The 20,237-nt window shown below is 54.0% G+C and overlaps 5 protein-coding genes across 5 annotated transcripts; 2 read left to right on the forward strand and 3 right to left on the reverse strand.

The window, feature by feature from the left end:
• Window positions 1-1,389: 1,389 nt before the first annotated feature.
• Window positions 1,390-1,852, reverse strand: BDP81DRAFT_391041 (uncharacterized protein; the record flags this gene model as incomplete). Its single annotated transcript, XM_060587498.1, has 2 exons — window positions 1,390-1,511; window positions 1,678-1,852. The coding sequence occupies 2 exons, from the start codon at window positions 1,850-1,852 to the stop codon at window positions 1,390-1,392; spliced, it is 297 nt and encodes a 98-aa protein (XP_060448925.1).
• Window positions 1,853-6,380: 4,528 nt separating this feature from the next.
• On the forward strand, window positions 6,381-8,823 carry BDP81DRAFT_161448 (kinase-like domain-containing protein). Its single transcript, XM_060582041.1, has 2 exons — window positions 6,381-8,539; window positions 8,588-8,823. Exon 1 carries the CDS (start codon window positions 6,570-6,572, stop codon window positions 8,520-8,522), a length of 1,953 nt encoding a protein of 650 aa, XP_060448926.1. The 5' UTR covers window positions 6,381-6,569; the 3' UTR covers window positions 8,523-8,539; window positions 8,588-8,823.
• Window positions 8,824-10,467: 1,644 nt separating this feature from the next.
• BDP81DRAFT_458478 (transmembrane amino acid transporter) lies at window positions 10,468-12,927 on the reverse strand (the record flags this gene model as incomplete). The annotated part of the gene is made up of 7 exons (XM_060593417.1): window positions 10,468-10,621; window positions 10,685-11,079; window positions 11,136-11,201; window positions 11,256-11,416; window positions 11,473-11,885; window positions 11,948-12,637; window positions 12,764-12,927. 7 exons carry the CDS (start codon window positions 12,925-12,927, stop codon window positions 10,468-10,470), a joined length of 2,043 nt encoding a protein of 680 aa, XP_060448927.1.
• A 3,075-nt stretch (window positions 12,928-16,002) lies between these two features.
• On the forward strand, window positions 16,003-17,033 carry BDP81DRAFT_391044 (uncharacterized protein; the record flags this gene model as incomplete). The annotated part of the gene is made up of 2 exons (XM_060587499.1): window positions 16,003-16,415; window positions 16,511-17,033. The coding sequence occupies 2 exons, from the start codon at window positions 16,003-16,005 to the stop codon at window positions 17,031-17,033; spliced, it is 936 nt and encodes a 311-aa protein (XP_060448928.1).
• A 358-nt stretch (window positions 17,034-17,391) lies between these two features.
• Window positions 17,392-19,430, reverse strand: BDP81DRAFT_311643 (WD domain-containing protein; the record flags this gene model as incomplete). Its single annotated transcript, XM_060583738.1, has 5 exons — window positions 17,392-17,619; window positions 17,670-18,137; window positions 18,205-19,096; window positions 19,163-19,244; window positions 19,298-19,430. The coding sequence occupies 5 exons, from the start codon at window positions 19,428-19,430 to the stop codon at window positions 17,392-17,394; spliced, it is 1,803 nt and encodes a 600-aa protein (XP_060448929.1).
• Between the last annotated feature and the right edge of the window lie 807 nt (window positions 19,431-20,237).

Consider the following 20,237-nt stretch of genomic DNA (forward strand, 5'->3'; position numbering starts at 1 on the left):
GGCCGGCGGCGCTTGGGGACCCCCCAAGTTCGTGGGAAACTCTGGGGAACACTCGTGACCGTCCGTGAGCATTTCCCTTTCCCTCCCCTCCAAGCATGGATGAGAGAGTTCAGACTTCCAGAGGGGCGGCCTGATAACAGAGAACGCTGCGTTGTACGAACAAGATACGGGACGGGATTGACAGTAAGGATACTTTGAACAGGTCCGCGACGCGATAGATTGATGTCGAGCGGGCGCGATTATACTTCTGTCCCATCTGCAGGTCGAAAGGAGTGCAGTGTCATACGACCAATGAGACCAAGGCAAGTAAGCAAGTGAAACAGAACCCCAAGGAATCCAGTCGAGAGATTGTAGCAAGTAAACAGCTGGCGTTGTCGGCTGGCGTGCTGACTGTCTGTGCCCCGTCTCTGCCATTCTGGATACCTAGTACATAGGTAGGTACTGTAGGTAACGGAGGGGTTCAAGACCGTTGGGGAAACGGTTGGTCAGTATCCGTAATCTTCTTAGCTGCAAAGTATTAGGCAGTGTTCGGTTATTATTGACTCTGCCTCTTTACGTTCTCAAGAGTCTCGAACTGTCAGCCCCAACTCCAAGTCGCTAAGAAACTCTCCACGTCGCCTCTGCTGTAATGAGAAGGAGGCAAGAGCAAGCAATGGCATTGATAGTCTGGCAATGAGAGTTGAACAACTGTCCTGACTCCTCTTTACTCTGACATATCCACAAGACTTTTGTTGGGACGGGAGTCATAGGACTGGGCAACTGACGTGACGAGTTGCAAACCTGCTACTATTCTTGTTCAGGGGACCTGGGGGAAGGTGGACGTGGCCTGTACCGCGGCAATGCACTCCAATCTCGGTCCACGGCCAAATGACCAAATAACGATATTCTTCAGCCATGATCCAGGTCCACGTTTTCCGAGAATACTGGATCCCACATTCTTTCCGAGCCGGCGAGCATACTGCGTAAAGGGAAATCGGGGGACCCGTTGCGTTGCCACTCTATCTTTGGAAGCTAAGCCATAACAGGCACGTCCATTCAGTTGAGATATCCAGATCTGCGAACCAGCATGGATAGCTTATGTAACAAGACACCCAATAGGAATAGCCGTGGTCGTGGGGCGTGGATGCTTAAGCAGTCACGGGGTCTTCCGAATTCCAGGGACGGATAAGGCGACCTTACCTAACCAGAACGACGAGTTCACGATCAATAAAGTCCACTGGGGAGCGTGACATAACATTTGAAGAAAGGGCCTCTTTTCCCCCTGGACGATATTCACATAGTGGCTCATTCCGGCACCGCGTCCACTGACCAAAGGAAACGCCCTCGGCAGTTTGTTTATGTTGTATTCGTACAAAGTATCCGGACGGGATACGTAAATGCAGGCTCAACTCAATGAGGCCCAGAGTTCTCCGGCGGCTGGCCAGCGCTGCTGGTACCCGTGTACCTGGCAGACAGGCGAGACTTGTGTTGGCGCCAGGAGCGAATGAGGGCCTTGCGATGGTTTGCTGGCACTATGAGTTGTTAGTTTTGGGTCTAAGGCCGTCTGGACCCCGTCGATCGCCCTCTGTCTCTCTCACTCATTGTGCAAGAAGGTTGCGCGCTTCCCGCTGCGACCGCCCTACACTGTGTCTGTCCGTCGATGCTGCAGGCGGCAGGCGATTTGGAGCCCGTCTCAACGGGAGGGAGGCCCTGGGGGCTTGGCCTGGCACCCCGGATTGTCGACGGGCCTGACTGGCTGGCGGCGGCTGCCGTAGCAGAAAAGAAACACAATGAGCATGGCAGCATGGCTTGGCTTTTTCCTGGCGCTGGCAGCCTGCATGCATTTCGCTGCTTCGCAGTACGCGGCAGTCATGTCGAGGTTGGAGCTGTCGACGCCCAGACGCTGCGTGAGCTGTACTTGACAACCAAGTACCCCCCCAGGGCGGTGTGGCGACTAGAGACGCATCCAAGTGGATCCTGCTTTCCAAGGACGGTTGGCAATGGTTGGCTATGCCCGTGGTGGCTGTCAGGTACGTAGCCGGCAGTGCATTGACGACAGCCATGCGATACGCTGAATTTTGGCGCGGGTGCTCTGTACGGAGTCGCGGTACGGATACCTACCTAACTTACTTGCCTGGGCTTACTTCATGGCGTCGCGCCCACGGGACGGTAGGCTCTCCGTCGATGCATGCTTACCGTCCACGACCGTCCACCGTCCACCGTCCACCGTCCAACATTGATCTACCGTATATGGATAAACGTTGGAGCACGTTCCTACCCAGGTATTCGCAATACCTTGGCTTCTCGCTGCCATCTATTGAGATTGTATCCGTACGTCTCTCCTTTCTAGGCTCTCTGTCTTCCTCATTTGTACATCTACTTCCGTGACAGTCCACAAGAGAGTACCACTCTGTGACAAAATATCATCACTCGCACGCAATGCTGTCGTTGAGGTCTTGTCATGCCAATCATCAATGTTGTACGAAGCCGCAGAGCGATAGAGCTAATGAGAACATCCAGAGAGGGGAACATAGTTCGAGACTTCGAGTGTTCAACCCCAGACGGTCCCTTGCAGCCACTTCGCACATCACACCTTGGACCTTCATCGCCAGCGAGTTTGCGAACGTCCCCCCCCCCCCCCCCCGGTCTAATAGCCTGCCAGCCATTCGCGGATTCATGCATTTCGCAGGGGTTCGCCCGCTGTCTCAAGGAAACTTCCCACATCTCGAACCAAGTTTCCGAGAGGCCCTTGTCAGTCGCACTGTCCCGCCGGTCAATCTCCCATCCCCCCTGATCTTGGGTTTGCGAGATACATCTGATCCTGCTGAAATTACCTGCCATCTCCCGCACCAACGGCCCCCTCCGAAGCGTACCTCGCTACCGGGCTTCGTCATAGTTACGCTGCTGCACGAGTTTAATTGCTTTGCAGGCACCCCTCACTTCAGCGTTCTTCGTAGGTTGTTATTGTTGCGGCGGCCGTATTGTTGATGTTTATGTTGATTAACAAAGTTATTCGGCTCCGACCCCGTGTCTACTTGGTTGCGTCGGCCAATCTACACAACAACTACATACATAGCGGCAACGCATTCTCGTCTTACGTATCAACACAGTGGTATCACCGGCTACCCAGAGATTGCGTATTTTGGTCACTGCTTTCGTCTTGAATTCGCCATCCATCGAAGCCAATGGAAGTCACAGCGGACGGTTTTGGTGCCGTGTACTCCGTTATGAGCAATCAAGTTTTATCAATCAAAGCGGTCCCGTTGAATCGTCCGCGTCGACGATGAGTAAACAGCACAAAGCCCCGTCTACCATTCGCCGGAGCGGGCATGGAGTTACCTCTTTGCCCTCTCCTTTTTTCCAGTGGACTCTGGAGAGGACCCCGAGAGGTATGACTCTTGCCTCCTCGCTGGCAGCTCCCAGTTCCAGCAAGTTACGGGGCCGGAGAGATGATGAAATGGGCTCTCAAGACGGGGCGGACGGGTACAAGTTGGGCGAGAATCGCCGTGCCGGGACCCGTTGGTTATCCACCGTGGGTTATGTCAATAGTCAGCTGGTCTGGTACTACACCTGGCCTGGCCGCTGAGTGATGCAGACAGATGTGCTCCTCTGTGCTTGTGTGCTTGGGTAAGTTGATGAGGTACCCCGTTCGGTACCTAGCTCACACCAACTATTTGCACTAGGTTGACCAAGGCACATGGTTGACTTTCCAAGTTGACCTCGAGGCTCGTCAGTGCGTCAGACTCAGCCAACACTGGGCACCGTGAACCCGTTATGACACCGCTGACGGCACAGTGTCACAGTCTTCACACCCTTAGCCTTCACCGTCCGAGGTCTGGACCTCCAAGCGTGGAGTTGGTTAACGGAGTCGTAAACGGACACCAAAGTAGTCTACAATGTCTACATGCGCCTCGAGAGAAGACACAAACATCAGAACAGGCCATTCAGAGACAGCAAGTGGGGCTTCTGGGCTGATCCGGCCTTTCACTCACTGGCCATCTCTTTCGTCTGTTCTCTGCTGCATAGGCATGGAGAGAGAGAGCTGGCCCCCCCCCCCCCTCCTCCACAGTTCACACACCTGACTGCTGTCTATGTCTGAGGTAGGTTGTCGCGTGTCTGGGGAAGCAACAGAGCGAGCGAAGGGGGGGGGGGGGCTGAGATCTGAACAGACGGCAGAGCGAGCAATCGAAGTGTCGGTCTGTCGGTCTGGCTGACTGGAGTCTTTCGGGCATGGCTGGGTTGCGTTGCGTTGCATCGCGTCTCGTTGCCAGCCCAGCGAGAAAGAAAGCCCAGTCGTGTCCTGCAGGAGGATCAGGATAGCATAGGGTAGTGCATGCTATTGCTGGGTAGCTGGGTATACATACGGATAATATGCAGGAGACAGTTGTCTGGTGCTGGGGATTGGCGAGGATTGGGAGAGAGAGAGACCTCAGACAAGCAATCCTGCTTTGAATTGCTGTCTGCAAGTTGGTCAAGCGTGCGTTCCGGTCGTCCCACTCCCCTCCCCCCATCATTCCACGTAGCGCGCCATGCTTCCTGTTGACTTGTCCCAGACTTGCCCAGTGCCTGTGCCAGGTGCCAGCCCCGTGAGTGCAAAGGATACGTACTCTCTCTCCCCCACCGCTTTCTCGACCGTTCGTCACCCTTTCCCAAGGATGCTACCTCACAGCATGCTCAGGTAAGGAGCCTATCCAGGTACCTCTCTCTCTCTCTCTCTCTCTCTCTCTCTCTCTCTCTCTCTCTCTCTCTGCTCCGCAGAAGGTAAGGTACCTACCTAGACTCCCGTCTCCACCTCAGTTTTCTCAGTTCTGGGCCCCCGTCTTCTCGGTACGTATCGCCGTAAAGGTACTCGCACCTCACCGTCCCGGGGCTGTCGCAATACGCAGTCCCTCCGGTACGTACTCCCGCGCTCGCCTTTCCACCCCCTGTCTGCCTATCTCGCTCCTCAGTCCTGGTGTTCCTCGCTCTCTTGTCGCTCTCTCTCTCCCATCCCGTCTTATCCAAGCCAATCCTTCCTCGTCCATCCACCTCCATCTTCTTCTTTGGCCGTCTTTTGCTCACACACTCTCTTCACTCACTTCCACACCTCTCTTTCTCTCACCTTGTATTCCCTGTCCTGCACCAGCCTACCCACCACCACCCATTTGCTTCGTCCAACCTACCTTACCGTACCGTCCTCTCTGCCTCTGCCTGCACTTACCTACTTTACCCTAATACTCCCCCTTCATCATCCTCGCCCCTTCTCTTGTTTGTTTCCTCACTCTACCATCCTTCAATCATCGTCGTCAACGGCCTCTCTTCCTCCTTGCTTGTTAGCCTCCTCTCCCCCGCCTCAACCTCCTCCCTTACCACCACCTTTCGCTCCGACCTCCTTATCATCTACTCGCCCATCAACAAATCCACCGATACTCGCAACGCCAGCTCCCGCGTGCCCACCCGCGAGCCATACTGCAAGCAATCACGCAATCTCCTATCACCCTCTGCCTTCGAGTTGAACAGTATATCAATCCGTCAACCCATCGACAGAGATAGGATAAGAGAGGCCTCAGGAAACACAATTCCCTACAAACTCCACCAGCCTCGGCAATTTGCTGTCATTGAACATTGACTCACACCTCGTGTCCTTTGACTCACTTCGGCCCTCGCCTTTGTCACTCAACATCCGTCCATGCTTTAAGCAACGACACCTCACTCATCCTTCGAGATAAGAGCTACCACCTCCCATCGACCGACTCACCAACGATCCTCGTCTGTCGATTCGTTGTTCCACACTCCTCAACGCTCGAATGCTTCCGTAGCCACTACTCTCGCCGATCTCGGTAGTCAGCTTGCTTGCAAGCCGTTGCAATTCACACTTCCAACGACATCTACCCTCGGCCATCGACTATCACGTCACCCGGCCTTTGTGCCTACTTGAGCCAGCAAACCAACGATCAACCGCATAAGCAGTTGGGGTGCCACCTCGAAACACAGTCCGAATCCTCTAGCTAGGAATCGACGCCTTCATTTCTCTTGCGAATCAACTATCCAAAGTTTACCTCGCAAACCCCGTCTTCGACCTTCGGGCGCCATTCTCTACACTTTTTCCAGCAAGCTTGCTCTATTTCAATGTCCTCATAACGATACTTCTTTGTCTTTTTCCGGACCACATCGTCCAACCCCATTACGGCCAGCCAACCAACCAACCAACAACAACAGACTCTCGCTTTCATATGTCCGTCTACAGCAAAAAAATACCCTCAATGAGCCTCTGATAAGTGAACGAAAAGGAGTTAGAAATTCGTCTTGTTTCCTGCTAGATTTGTTCTTTCAACCCTGTACATTCTTGGTAACACCCAAACCCACCTCCTTCTCGATCTACAACAACAACAACAACAACAACAACAAACGACACGAACCCAACTCCATTTTACACCCATCCTTCTCGATCCAGCAACCACTCGAATACTCCTTCCTCTGCAACGAAGAAACCTCGAACTTGAAGAAAAGCTTGCTTTAAGGCTGTAACATCACCTTCGCCGCTACCTCGTCGTTTCTCAGTTCGATACCCCCCCCCCCCCGTGCTCCAATACTTCTTTTCCAGTTTCGATATGGCATGCTTGAGAGACAACTTTCAGAATGGCGTGCTCCTCGGTGGTCGGTATGAGACCATCTCTCCCCTCAACCACGGCTCCTTTGGCATGGTCTTCATGGCCAAGGACATCAAGACCAGCGATACTGTTGCCATCAAATGCTTGACTAAGAAGGAAGCTGCCGATGAGTACGGTTTCGACTTTGCCATTGACGAGAAATCCGAGGAGCTCGTTCTTCACAGCCGCCTTGGATCCCACCCCAACATCGTCAACCTTCTCGACAGCTTCGAAACCGATGCTCACCTCTACTTGGTTCTGGAGTTCTGCCCCCAGGGTGACTTGTACGAAGCTATCCGCAAGGGCCACGGCCCTCTCGAGACCGAGCATGTCCGACAGTTCATGCTGCAGCTCGTGGATGCCGTCGACTACATCCACTCCAAGGGCATCTTCCACCGGGACATCAAGCCGGAGAACATCTTCCTCACCCAGTCTGGTGACATGAAGCTTGGCGACTTTGGCCTCGCTACAACCGAGAACTGGACCTTGGAGAACACTGTCGGCAGCGACCGTTACATGTCCCCTGAGCAATACGACTCTGCGGGTGCCGGTTACTCTCCTGCCCAGGCCGACATCTGGGCCATTGGTATCTGCCTCCTCAACATCCTTTTCTCGCGGAACCCTTTCACCACCCCGACCGAGGCGGATCCGCTGTTCTTGGATTTCTCCAGAGACAAGCAATCGCTCTTCGACGTATTCCCCTCCATGTCGCTGGATACCTATGAGGTCATTGTTCAGTGCATGAGCTTGGATCCTAAGAAGAGATCTCTTGTCGGTGCTCGTTCTGCTCTCCAGCGTGTCATCAGCTTTACCACCACCGAGGAGGACGACGACGACTTCTGCTCCGCTGAGCGCCATGTCATGGCGAGCGCCAACCGCGAGCCTCTTCGCACCCCGTCCATCCAGAGCCCCCAGGTCGACCAGGGCGCGTTCCCCTGGGCCAAGGCCTTGCACGCCAGCCCTCAGCCGATTCGCCAGCTCAGCGCCATCCCCGACGAGGACCTCTTCTCCAAGTCTGGTGAGACCCAGAACTCGGACTGGTTCAGCTCTGCTCAGGCACCTTCGATTTCGTCAACACTCAACTCGAGCCTCGGCATTTCCATGCAGTCTCTTCACATTGGCCGACCCATGAAGGCTGCTCCCCGGCCAATCCCCAAGGTTTCGCCCATGGCCGGCTCCCTCCCCATCAACATGGCCAAGCCTCGCAGCAACCTGTCTTCCATGTCCTTGGTCTTCGGCCGTAAGGACGCCGTCTCCAAGAGCTGGAGCGACATGTGGGATGAGGATGAGGAAGAAGAGGAGGCTGAGCGTGAGAGAGAAATGCAGTCTCTCAAGGATCTCAACTCAAGGACCTGGAGCCAGGATGGCAAGTCGGACGACAAGGAAGATGACTGCGAGACGGTGGACGCTACCCCCCTTGCGACCACACCTCAACGCTCCTTCCATGACAGCCACAAGCTGATCCACAACGACATTGACAGCGACCTCGCTGCCGACGGATTTTTCTTTCAACAGTCGTCTCCGCCCAAGGCGAGGCCCATGTTGCCCACATATCAATCGTCGCCTCCTAAGAGGGACAACGTTGACAAGTGGGCTGCGCTGGGTCAGCGTCGCCGTGGCCTGACGGGGTCTTCATATTCCCACATGTCACCAGACGTTCCTCGACAACGAGCAATCGGCTTAGGCTACAATTCCTATGCGGCTGGAGCCAACTCGTTTGCGACCGCCGCTTGGGATCATGGCGGACACCACAACAACCAGATACATCACATCACACAAAAACAATCACCGAAGGATAAGGTCAAGGACTGCCCCTGGAATAAGGGCAGAGATTGGAATTATTGGCGCAAGGAGAAGCGCAACGATCTCGCAGACGTCGAGTGGGTTGGTGGCTGGCAGGAAGCGCATTCCTAGTCGGGTCACCTCTTGTGGTTGGGTTATCACCATCAGGGCATTGCCGCTTCCAACTGACTTTTTAGTTGTGGCAGTAGTCACGACTTGACTGTCGTGAGGTTTCTACTTGGGCAAGACAAAACACCTGTTTGGATGAAGGAACTCAACTCGCTTTCTGTGTATTAGATATCTCCAGATTAATGAACAATACCAGAAGTTACCCACTCATATCATCGTTTCTTCCCCATTCACTGGTGACATGATTTTCCTTTCGAAGACTAAAACGTTTTCTAACACTTGCCAACCCCTGGATCATCGTGAGAACCTTTGTAAGTGCCCTTCTTTCGAATTGGTGAATGAATAGCGCGTCATGTTACCCCTCACTTGACTCGAGTCATGAGTGATCACCAACCCCATGATAGTCAAGAGATAACAAGGCCCGGTATACACTATACAGACAAGAAGCACACACTCCACAGGATCGGCAACCCCGGAATTGGCTTAGCACCCTCCTGAGTTGCTCCAGCCCTCTATCTATCGTCGGCAGCCCAGCACGAAGGGGGTTGGTTATATTGATGGTCGGCGGTCATGGCCGTGTGTTGTCGACCCCATTGCTTGTTGGACACGTAGCCGTAGTGTTTGCTTATTCTTCCCACTCTTTATCCCCCCTTTGCTGTTACTTATCGGACAACCCGGGGTGCATGACCATTTGCATACCGAGCATCAACACACCCCGTATCTGTAGATGTGGGACACAAGCCATCTATCAGCTTTGCCGATCCTTCTTATCCATCTGTCTATCGTGTCTTTTCAAACTGACTCGACATGTTATCTGCTTTATCCTGCTGATTACGGAATGCCTTTTGGATACCTAAGAGATAGACATGACATGACGTTTCTCTCCAAGTTCCCTCACGAGATACCCTCGGAAAGCGGGGTTGCTAAGGTTTACTAGGGGGGGCTTCTGAATCTTGTTATTGTAGGTGGCTGCCATTGGCTGAGAGTTTTGTGGTGAGAGACACAATGTGTACGGAGCATGTGTGTGCCCAGTAGGAGAGGGGATACTGATATTGCTTTCGTCGGCGACGGGATGAGTGAGCATCCTCACACCGTGAGAGCTCCCATGTTACAGAGACAAGACTAGACACAATGGAGGATGTATCTCGTTATGTTTTGCATGCCTTTGTGGTTTAGAGCCACCCTGCTGCTGCCCTCTGTGCACGAAGGACGAGCACAAAACGTCAGTCTTTGTCAGAAACCATGAATTTCCGTGTGGATTTTGATGCCTACTATAAGTTTCTATAATAGAGAGGGTTTCTTCTTACCACGAGCGATAGCGAGTGCACCATGGAAAAAGGGATGGTTGGTACCTGGGGAAATCATTCTTCATCTTCAGCTTATTCATCTCACGAGAGCTGTGAGGGCCTTTGACAGGTACCGTGATCGCCGGCCTTGGTTTTTTTTGTTACAAAAGGGTTTCTGTAACTCAGCATGATGTATCCCTGATTTAGGAACCGGTGTGGTTGATGATTTACATGGCTCTTGTGGCAGTAATAGTAGAGCCGAGCTCAGGCCTCCAAGTTCGTTCACTACTCATCAACGTGTCTCTTGATTAGTGCTCATATTGCAATGAGTGTAAAACAGATTGAGGGATCATGGTCCTTGGCAGGGCAAGGGTCGTATTTCGGAGTCAGAAGCCTTCCATCAAGTAGTGGTTGAGTATGTGTATGAGCGATATAACTTGACAAGATGTTTTATATGTGTATTGTCACAAGAGACATGTAGCTCATCAATACATGCTATCGACACATCATATTTACAGCAATTTGCTAGCCACGCGCAAGCATTATTCCACACTAGGCACCAAAACCAGATGCCGCCAGCGCCGTGCAATGATAGCCAAACGATCGCAACACGAGGACGCCAATTATGCCAGAAGCTATAGCAAAACAGTGACTGACCACCCCTACTCTGCACCAATGAGGCTCTTGGGCAAGAAGGCCCAGACTGTACCCACGACCGAGAGGATCGTGGAAATGGTCATCAAGACGTAGCAAAGCAGTCTCTCTTGGGGGGAAATCTCCTTGGCGAAGAGTTTTACGTAGAAAGCCAAAGGCAAACTGGAGGTTAGGTCAGATTCGTCTTCTCATCCAACATCAGGCAACGGATAGGGGCAAACTTACAGCACACAAATCGTGAAGCACAAGGCACTTCCCATAAAAGCCATGATGCTATCGAACGCTGGGAATAGGATGGAAATGACAAGGAACACCAGGACGGTGACGACACGGATGGCAACCTTCATGATACCGCGGAAGGTGGCAGAGCGTCCGACCATGGCCGAGCTGTCGGCAACAGCTTGCTGGTGGATACCGGTCAAAACTTCCAATGTGGCAACAATGGGGCGAGCGTTGAGCGGAATCTTGGTCAGGGGAATGATGGCGATGAAGATGCAGAGCAAGAAGTTGAGGGCACGGGGGTAACCACTCGTCTGGAGGACGTTGGCCGTGATCTCATCCATGACACCATCACCGTACATCAACAGGCCGACAACGGCCGTGAAGGCGTCAAGCAGGTACTTGTCAACGGTCAGCAGTGAGCAGAGGGGCCGGGACGAATGTTCCGGCTACTTACAACAGACGTGAAGACCGTCTTGACGGCCCTTGGGTACTTGTGAGGATGACGCATGTCCCTATAAATCTTGTTGGAAAGTCAGTATACCGTATTTACTGACTGAGACGGATGAATACTCACGTTGGGGAATACACTGTGGCCACCCCACGGGCTCATCAACAAGCCAAAACTCAGGGGTAGTGTGCCCCAGTTCGCAGGGAACAGGTAGGTCGTGGCCGGCTCGATGAGAGAGCCCGGAGTTGAGGGCTTGATGAGTCCATCGACCACCAAAATCAAGACGACTGGCCTCACGTGTTAGCAATTAGAGCTTGGCGCGGAGGAAGAAAGGAGAACCTACTGCTAAAACAACACACGATGCCAATGACGCTGGTGAAACTCAAGAGGCGCAGCGGGAGGAAGTTGAGGGGGATCATGATAATCGAACACAGGAGCTTCCACGTGTTGACGCTCAGGAAACCCGGGAACAATAGCGTCAAAGAATCGGCAAACAGGACAATCAGAGCGACGCAGGCAGCCAGCAACTCGAGGGTGAAGAGAATGCTGGTGGCAATACGCGCATTGCGACCGTAGGAGATATAGGCCAGGTCGGAGAACGTGATGAGGCTGGCGTCGAGATCCATGCACTTGGCCAGAAGCTTGGCCGTGTATGCTGTCACGGCCGCAGAGCCTGCCAAGACGACCATGCCGCAAATCCAACCCGCGTACTTGATACCCATGGGCAAACTCAACAGACCAACGCCGATCAGGACACTGCGCTGCAGGTTAGATTTGCCTTGTCTTTCAACGCGCGCCAAAACAGGGCTGCTACTCACTTGATCGAGTTGAAGATGGTTTGGGGTAGCGTGGACTGTCCCTCCACAGTCAAGATAATCTTCCCGTCTTGTTCAACCTCCTTCACGAGAATGGGCATGTTCTCTCCGTCAGGCACATTGCCCCCTGCCTCTTGCTGTTGGCGCCAGAGCTCGCCGGCCTGGGCCATTGACGGCTCGTCGACATCTGCTATTGTTCCATACGTCCTGTACGAGCTGAAACTCCCGACCAGCGGCGGGGTCGCCAGGTGAGGCGGAACCGCGAAGATGGACTGCGACGGTCGGCGACCGCTTCCAAAGCTGGAACCGCGGAAGGTCCCAGACAGCTCTGCCTCGACTGCCTTGCGCTCGCGCTCGCGGAAGTCGGTCTGCACGGCGCTTTCGTCCGCGCCAGAGGGGGAAGAGTCATTCTGGTAGGATGCGCTTGGTGCCGCCTCGGGGGTGGCCTCGAGATGCTGCCTCAGCAGTGAGGTCCTCGGGTGGGAGCCGGACTCGACATGGCTGCGAGAGTAGTCGAGGCCATCGGTGGACGACGAGGCAATCGGGACCTGGTCAGGCGCGAAAACAAAGGACGGCCGTTGGGGAATGACCTCGGCAAAGCCTGCGGCACGCGCCCAACTGCGCGTGAAGGAGCGGATACTGTTGACGCCGCCAATATCTGTGATGGCGGCCAGGTGCCGCGTTACTGAAGATCTGTAGGAGGGGTTGGTTAGCGGGGTGAACTGAGGGCATCAATCATGCGCCGAGTAGCAGTGTCCGAGACAATGGCAGCAAGCTGACGTCAATACTTGCTACTCGGCCTGGGTAAGAGAGAATAACCTTCTGCGACGAAGTCCGTGAGAACTGCCGCCGTAGTCACCCTCGTCATCTTCTCCTAGGAGCGACTGATCCTCAGCTACGGCATTGGAGTCGATACTCACGGAGCGCTGTGGGGAGGCGCCCCGTTCGTATTCGTCCCAAGTGGACGGGTTTCTCGAGGGCATGAGGAAAAGCTCGTGGTTTCCAGCAACAACAAAGGTTGGTTCAAGTCGTTCCCACGGCGTTCCTGTTAGAACGACGATTCGGATGCAAGAACAGGGTCGCGACAGGAAGAGAGGAAAAGAGAGTGAAGAGGAGGGAGAGGGAAGAAAAAAATCTGTCGTCGACTCTTGGGCAGGGTAGACGGTCGCGACTGGGCTATTGTTCGCGCGGGCGTTTGGAGCCTTGGAGGTGGTATATAAACCTGGTCGGGACGGAGTAGTAGCACACGGCGTGAGCGCGGCACCTTACTGAGTACGTAGGGGATTTAGTAGTAGCAGCTTGTATCGAAAAGGCCGTGTATCGATAAAAGGCAAATGTGCCTTTTCCTCTTACGCACCCCAAGCCAAAGCAAGCAAAGGCTGCGAAGCAAAACCAAGGCACCCCTACTAAGGCCGGCTCCAAGTGGAGTCGTAGCGGGAGATGAGATGGGTTGCTAGTGCAGTGGGTTGTCGGAAGCCCAGGTTGGGTCTTGTCGCAAGTGTCTGCTGAGGTCCGACTGGGTTTTTTCTTTCCTGTCTGGCTCCAGTCTCCACGTCCAAGTGGATAGGAGGGCGGAACGACAGAGATAACGGCGGTTGGTGGCAGTGATCACTGATTGTTACGTTGTGGCGTTAGGAAGAAGTTTTGAGAATCAAAATCAAAAAAATCAAAAAATCATGACCCAAGAGTTGAGGAAGTCGAATGGGAGTTAGCGTACACTATGTATGTGGTGGTCGTAGTATGCCATGGGTCACGAGTAAGGAAGGAGGTACGCGAGAGGGAAAGAGGGAGAAAAAACTGGAAGGAGGACGAAGGCAAAGTTGAGCTGTAAATGTTGGGAAGCCAAGGAGGGAACTTCTCTGCCTCTTAATCCAGTAGAACCACCACCGTCCACGATCCCCAAGTCACAAAAAGTCAATGCTTCTTTCTGCCTCTTTTCCCCTCCTTCTTACTTTTCCAGATGGTTCAGATGAAGAGGTAAACGGTTGCTTGACCCCTCCAAGGTACCCAACTAGGTATCTAGTGTAGGTAGCTAGCTACCTATGGCATTGGCATCTTGGAAACACACTGACACAGGTCACTATCTAATTCTTAGGTAAGGTAGGATGGGGTCCAGGTGGGCTATCGCCGGCGATATCTGCAGATATGTCATTAGATGACTTGCATTACGGAATCCGAGAACGCAACCCGAGCCTGCGACGACGAATAGCAGTCAAGAGATGGTTCGATGCGGGAGCAGAAGGAGAGGATCGAGAGGGGTACCTCTGCCGAGAAGCGGACGCAGACCTGACGGGAGGGTGAGGCATCAACCGGCAACGAGGGCAACAGGGAAAACGCAGGGGCAAGAAAGGATGAAAATTGGAAGCAACTCTTAGTAAGTCAGCTGGACGTCCAACCTTTGATTTTCATGACGCCGTCTGCATCGTCAAAAGTTGGTCGGCTTATCGCGTCGGCGTCTCTGGTTGGACAATGATAAAGAATGGAACGGCGCTCGCGCTGCACGTCTGCTGCAAGTGGCAGGGCCTGTTGCAGGGCATTTGCAGGCACCGCAGGGCCTTTGCGGCGACCAGAACCTGCAAACTTTCAAACTCGAACCAACCCCGGCTCCGCCCTCTCCACCAACTACAACCCCTCGACCCTCCCGGGTTGTTGCGCCGGCCAGCCTGCTTCTCGTCTCTGCGCCTCTCTTAACCGTGCCGTCCCAAGGTATCAATCATCACATCACGGTACTAAGTAGGTAATAGGTGCCAGACGTCTGCAGTACGTAATGTCGTGCTGCAAGTCTTTCGACATCATCTGCCACTGTCTCCTTTTTTTTTCTTTTCTTTTTTTTTTCCCTGCCTCCGCATGTCTTTGCCTACTTGCGGGACGATTGTGGGTACTCGTCATCAAACGGCTGACGGGCCTTTTCTTAGCTAAGGAAGAGTTATCAATATCCCAAGTACCTATCCGTTCAGACTCGCAGAGCAAGGTGACTCGACACTCAGCGGCCGCCGGGTTGAAAACCTCGGATATTGATGGGCTCTATCCGTCCCTTCAAGATAACCGCCGAGTCCCCCGCCCAGATCTCTCCGCATCCCACCTTGTTACTCACCGCTATTTGCATACTTTTCCTCCAAAAAGGACCACATGACATGTCATCCAAATGCCTTCCTGAGACAGGTTCATGCATGGAGGTTCAGATGCAAGTGATGCCATCACCACCCCGCCAAGTAGCTAGATTAGTACGGTAGGAGACTTCGCAACCTAGACTTTCCCAAAGTCAAAGTAAGAATCCTTGCAAGTAGTCATCTGCCGCCGAGCCTCTCTTGTTTACCGCAGTACCCCAGATGCTCGAGCCTCAGCTCACATGCCCTCAACTTGTCCGTTACCCCGAAAGATCTCGCAAACCAGACCGTGTAACCCTCGGTCGGAAGGAACTTGCGATGCACAGACTCTGCTCTTTTTCTTTGTTCACTCGCTCTTCACAAGATCGCCGTTGCTCGAGACTTTGCCCTACGTTACAAGGTAGATGTCTTTAGGGACTAGTACATGTGGTAGTGTACCTTGACTGACTCTCTACTGCGCCAGCCGCAGGTCTTGTCCCACGTAGCATGCGGCTCAAGCACACACTCTGTCTATATCTCTCTGAAGAGAGTGAAGAGATATCCCAAAGGAAAGGGAGAATGTGACAGGGGAAAATATTTTCTCATGATGAATGATCGGTATAGGCTAGAATTAACCTTCGCTACGTTACTCGAGGCTAACCGCGCTCCGATCCGAACCAAATCGATCAACATCCGGTCGTCCGTCGTTGCTTCTTTTCCAGCTCAGTGCACGGTCCCTCTTCTTTACCATGCAAACAATTCCACACCTCTCACTCTCGCTTCACCACAAGTTTGCGACCAAGGGTACTTTGTATAACTATCAAACTTTTAGACTCGCGCGCATCACGTCCGGCGGCAGCCCCTCCACGCCTCACATCTCGAATTTCGTTTAGACTTTGATGGTTTCATCTTGAGGTGCTCAAAAGACATCGCTGGCGCGCCAAAAAGAAGAAGAAAAGCGCATCTCATAATATGAAGACAACCACCACCAACACAATCGCCGCGACAGCAGCAATAGCACCATCGCCAGACGAAACAATCCCAATCGCAACCCTAGTCCCCGTCCTCGCCATCCTTGACAGCTTCAACCACCGCAACAAGAACCAGCACCGCGTAGCCCGCTGGTGGTCCGCCTTTGACCTCCTCCGCCGCGCCGTCCGCCGCCTGCACGACGCCCTCGAAGCCCAGGGCCGTCACCGCCGCGCCCTCAGCTTCAAGTCCTCCTCCTCCTCCTCCTCCTCCTCCTCGTTGAAGAAAAAGTCTAGCAGCAGCAGCAGCAGCAAACCCATCGTCAGCAGCGCCGAACGTCGTCAAAATGCGCTGGATGAAGACGTCGTCGCCAGGGTGCGGATGCTGCTCGATTCCACCATCCCGTCGTCCTTCTCGTAAGCTTCCACCTTTCATCACGGCATGGGCAAACTTGATATGCCCCCTATTTTGAAGTATACTCGAACCGATATTGACACCAAGGAAACGGCAGAGCCTTTACACAACTAGCAGCAGACAACCAACACGCCGCCCTAGGCCTGGTACTCCTAGGTCTCTTAGCACGCATCAACTCAGTCGTCACGCTCCTGGCACCTGCACCTGCACCTACTCCTGCTCCTCGGTCCGAAAAGGCCACCCCAGCAAGCGAGGTCACTACTACCTCTTCGTTGTCGACGGGCAGAAGTGATGCAGCAGTCGCCGTAGCAGATGAGAGACAACAGCAACAGCCCAATTCAAGGGGTCTCGGCGTGGCCATCTCTCGGGACCAGCTCAAGCTAGCTGCGAAACCTTCAGATCACAATCACGCATCATCATCATCATCATCATCATCATCATCATCACGCAATGTTGCTGAGTTAACAGCTTCCATCCCTCCAAAGAAGCGAAAGTTGACGGCTGGCCCTCCTCTCGAGACCAAAGCTAGCAAGCCAGCAAAGGAGGAAAAGCTAGTAAAGAAGAAGAAAAAGTCAAAAAAGACGGACGACTTTGGGGATTTATTCAGTTCCCTCATGTAGACATTCACATGACAAAGATTCCCCAATAACACCAAACAACACATGATCTAAACAAGAGTCATATAAAGCTTCAAATCTTTCATTAGCGACGGCTATTTGCTACGAGATTCCGACGTGTCCCTGCCTGTACTCCCCCCCTACCGGCCTATGCGTCTCTCTTTGAGAATATTCCAAGACATAGACAGGGACAACCTGTTCCACCGCAAACGAAACCCTCCCTAGTAACAGAGCAACCCAACCTCTTCTCTTTGACATCCGCTGTTTGGTATACATGTCTGGCCACTAAACAAGCCTTCGCCAAGAAACATCAACTTTACCTCAGGTACATGTATTCGGGCCAGAACGGAGCGACAGGTTCCTACTGGACGCTTCGGTAAGACCAGATACGCGCCCGCATGTCACCGGAGCCGGTAGCGAAGTAGCCGCCCGTTGGGCTAGGCGCAACTGAAATAACCGAGTTCTTATGCCCCTGGAGCATCAACTGCGTAGCGCCAGTGCGGGGGTCCCAGAACTGCACTCCACGGTCCTTGGAACCAGACATGACCCAAGCGGCGTCGGGAGTGAGCGCGACGGAGAGAACAAAGTCCTAAGTGTGTTAGCCAGTCGGATTATCAACTTTGTAGGCGAGTCACTTACCCTGTGACCCTCGAAAGTCTTGACGCAACGGCCGCCCTTGGGTCCGGGGTTAGGCAAGCCGCGAGGCGTGCTAAGCTCCCACATCTTAATCGTCTTATCCAAACTGCCACTGACGAGGTCTCTGCCATTGGGAGAGAAGGCAACACTGTAGACACTGTCCTTGTGGCCATCGGGACCTTCTAGACGCTCGAGCAGGTAGCCCTGGTGGATGTCCCAAACGCGGACACTCTTGTCGAGAGAACCAGCGGCGACGTACTTGGTATCGGGAGAGATGGCAACAGTGGTAACACCGTCCTCAATAGTCAAGGTGAGAGTATTGGTGCCCTGCTCGATATCCCAGAGACGGACGGTTCTGTCTCCACTGCCAGATGCAATCGTGCGACCGTCGCGGGCGAAGTCGAGCGAGTAGATGTCTTGCTCGTGACCGGAGAAGGTGTTGCGAATCGTTCTAGACTGGATGTCCCAGACCTAAGAAAGAAAACAAAGTTAGTTTACCCTGTACCCACCCCCATATGTCGCTTCAGCCAAAACTTACTCTGATCAACTTGTCCTCGGCACCGGTAGCGAGGTACTTGCCATCGGGACTGAAGCAAACGCTGCGAATGTACAGATCGCCGGTAATATCCACAGTGTCATCCTGAAGGACACAGAGCTTCTCGCCAGACTGAACGTCGTAAATCTGAGCGGAACGGTTACAGCCAGTGGCTACGTACTTGCCGTCGTGGCTGAAGCGCACGCAGCAGACTACACTCTCGTGTGCGAGAGTGTGGACAAGATCGACATCCAACATGCGAGGCACGTGTTGATTGAAGATGACGAACCAGTCGTGACCCGATTTCTTTGAGTGAGGCGGCAGGCGATCAGGGTCGAGATCGCCAAGGGCGTTTCCCACCGGCGGAGCGTGGGGGCCCCCCATCCGCGCGTGATCGGGAGTAGGATGGCTGACTTGAGGCGACTGGGTGGCGCCCGGGAAAGGAATGGGAGTGTTGATCTGGGGCGTAGCCGGACCGACAGCTGCAGGTGGTCTTCCGATTCCACGTCTGCCCGGACCCGGCGATGCAGTGGTCTGGGGGGGCTGAGAGCCGAGACCGTTAGATACGGGGCCACCGGGACCCGGGGGATATTGCTGGAAAGGCTGCTGCGACTGAGGTGGCGGCGGAGGCGGGACAGGCAGACCCGGAGGTCCCTGGGCCATCTGATGCTGCGGGCCCATTTGCTGGTCTTGAGGGGGAGGAGGGGGCGGAGGAGGGGCCAGCTGGCCCTGGCCACCACCGGTCATGATACCGTTGAATAGACCGGTGCCGGGGGTGATGGAGGGGGGCTGTTGCGACGGGCCCGCGTGGGGAGGAGGACCGCCGATGCTAGGAGGCGCGTTTCCACGAGCTCCCTCAAGCTGGCGGCGGAGCATGGCAATTTCCTCTTCGTATCTGTTCAAGGCTTGCTGTTAGCTTCTTGTGGACGGTCTCGGCTCGCAATTGCTTCCATCGACATACTTTTGCTTGAGATTCATCTGCGCCTGCTCCATTGCGTACACCTTTTCTCTAACAAGCTGCATCTCCTGAACCTGCGCCTGGACTGGACAATTCGTTAGCGTGACTGACGATAGGTGTCGAACGCAATCGTCTTACTTTGGTGTTCATAGCCCTCGGTCTGGCGCATCTGGGTGTCGAACTCGGATCTGATTTGCTCGAGGAGCTCATTGAGTCGGGCCGAGTTGTTGGGGGGCACCGCGCCCATGGCGCGATGCGGATACATGGACATGGCTGCGGTTGGAGTCGACAAGATTATTCTAGTCTGGAAACAAACAAAATCGCGCCCGGTGGGGTAAGTGGTGTTGATGAAGTTGAAGCGGCGAAGTTTATCAGGGAAAGTAAAACCGCGAGAAACCGCAATTCGAGCGTCGATGATGAAAAGGATGCGTCGGGTTTGGGTTTGAGGTTGTCGTGGCTCGGAAAATTTAGGTGTTGCGGCTATGGGCCCCCTTCAATCGACTGGATGCACTGAGGCAAGGCGCGATTTGCCTTAGGTAAGGTCTGGGGTAGTTGCGTTGACAGCGGCAGAGCCGTCCAGTCAGAAAGACGCAGATGGTCGCTGCGCGATGCGTGATGCGTCAGGGAATCGGTTGGCGTAAGGGGATGATGGAATAGAAAGGCGTTGGGCTCGCGATTGATGATGTTATGTGCGCGGCGCGCGTGTCGAGTCTGTCACGGCGGAGATGGGGGAAAAGAGAGGAAGGGGAAGAAAAGTTTGGGTTAGGCAAAGCAGGTGGAAGGAGAGAAAGGGACCTGTCCTGAAGAGGCTGGCGAGTGGAACGAGAGGAGACGGTGCAAGGTGCAAGGTGCACAGGCGAAAAAAGAAGACGGATGGGAGCCGCCTGGGGATTTGATCCAAAGGTGGGTCCCATCAGAGGTGAACTGCTCTGTGCCGCCCCCCCCCCCTGGATCCAGGTGCACGCCAAGCTAGAGGTAGACGACCGGGAAGTAGCAGGGTCAGTTGAGATACATGCTCAAGGTGCAGAGAGAGGTACGGCACTAGGGCATCGTAGGCGAGCGTTGACGGGTACGAAGC

The sequence above is a fragment of the Colletotrichum phormii genome (assembly GCF_030913505.1).
Source record: "Colletotrichum phormii strain CBS 102054 chromosome Unknown BDP81scaffold_4, whole genome shotgun sequence".
In the NCBI taxonomy this organism is placed as follows: domain Eukaryota; kingdom Fungi; phylum Ascomycota; class Sordariomycetes; order Glomerellales; family Glomerellaceae; genus Colletotrichum; species Colletotrichum phormii.

Excerpts from the sequence above, each read along its gene's own strand:
- BDP81DRAFT_161448 (XM_060582041.1), top strand. The coding sequence starts at position 6,570 with ATGGCATGCTTGAGAGACAACTTTCAGAATGGCGTGCTCCTCGGTGGT.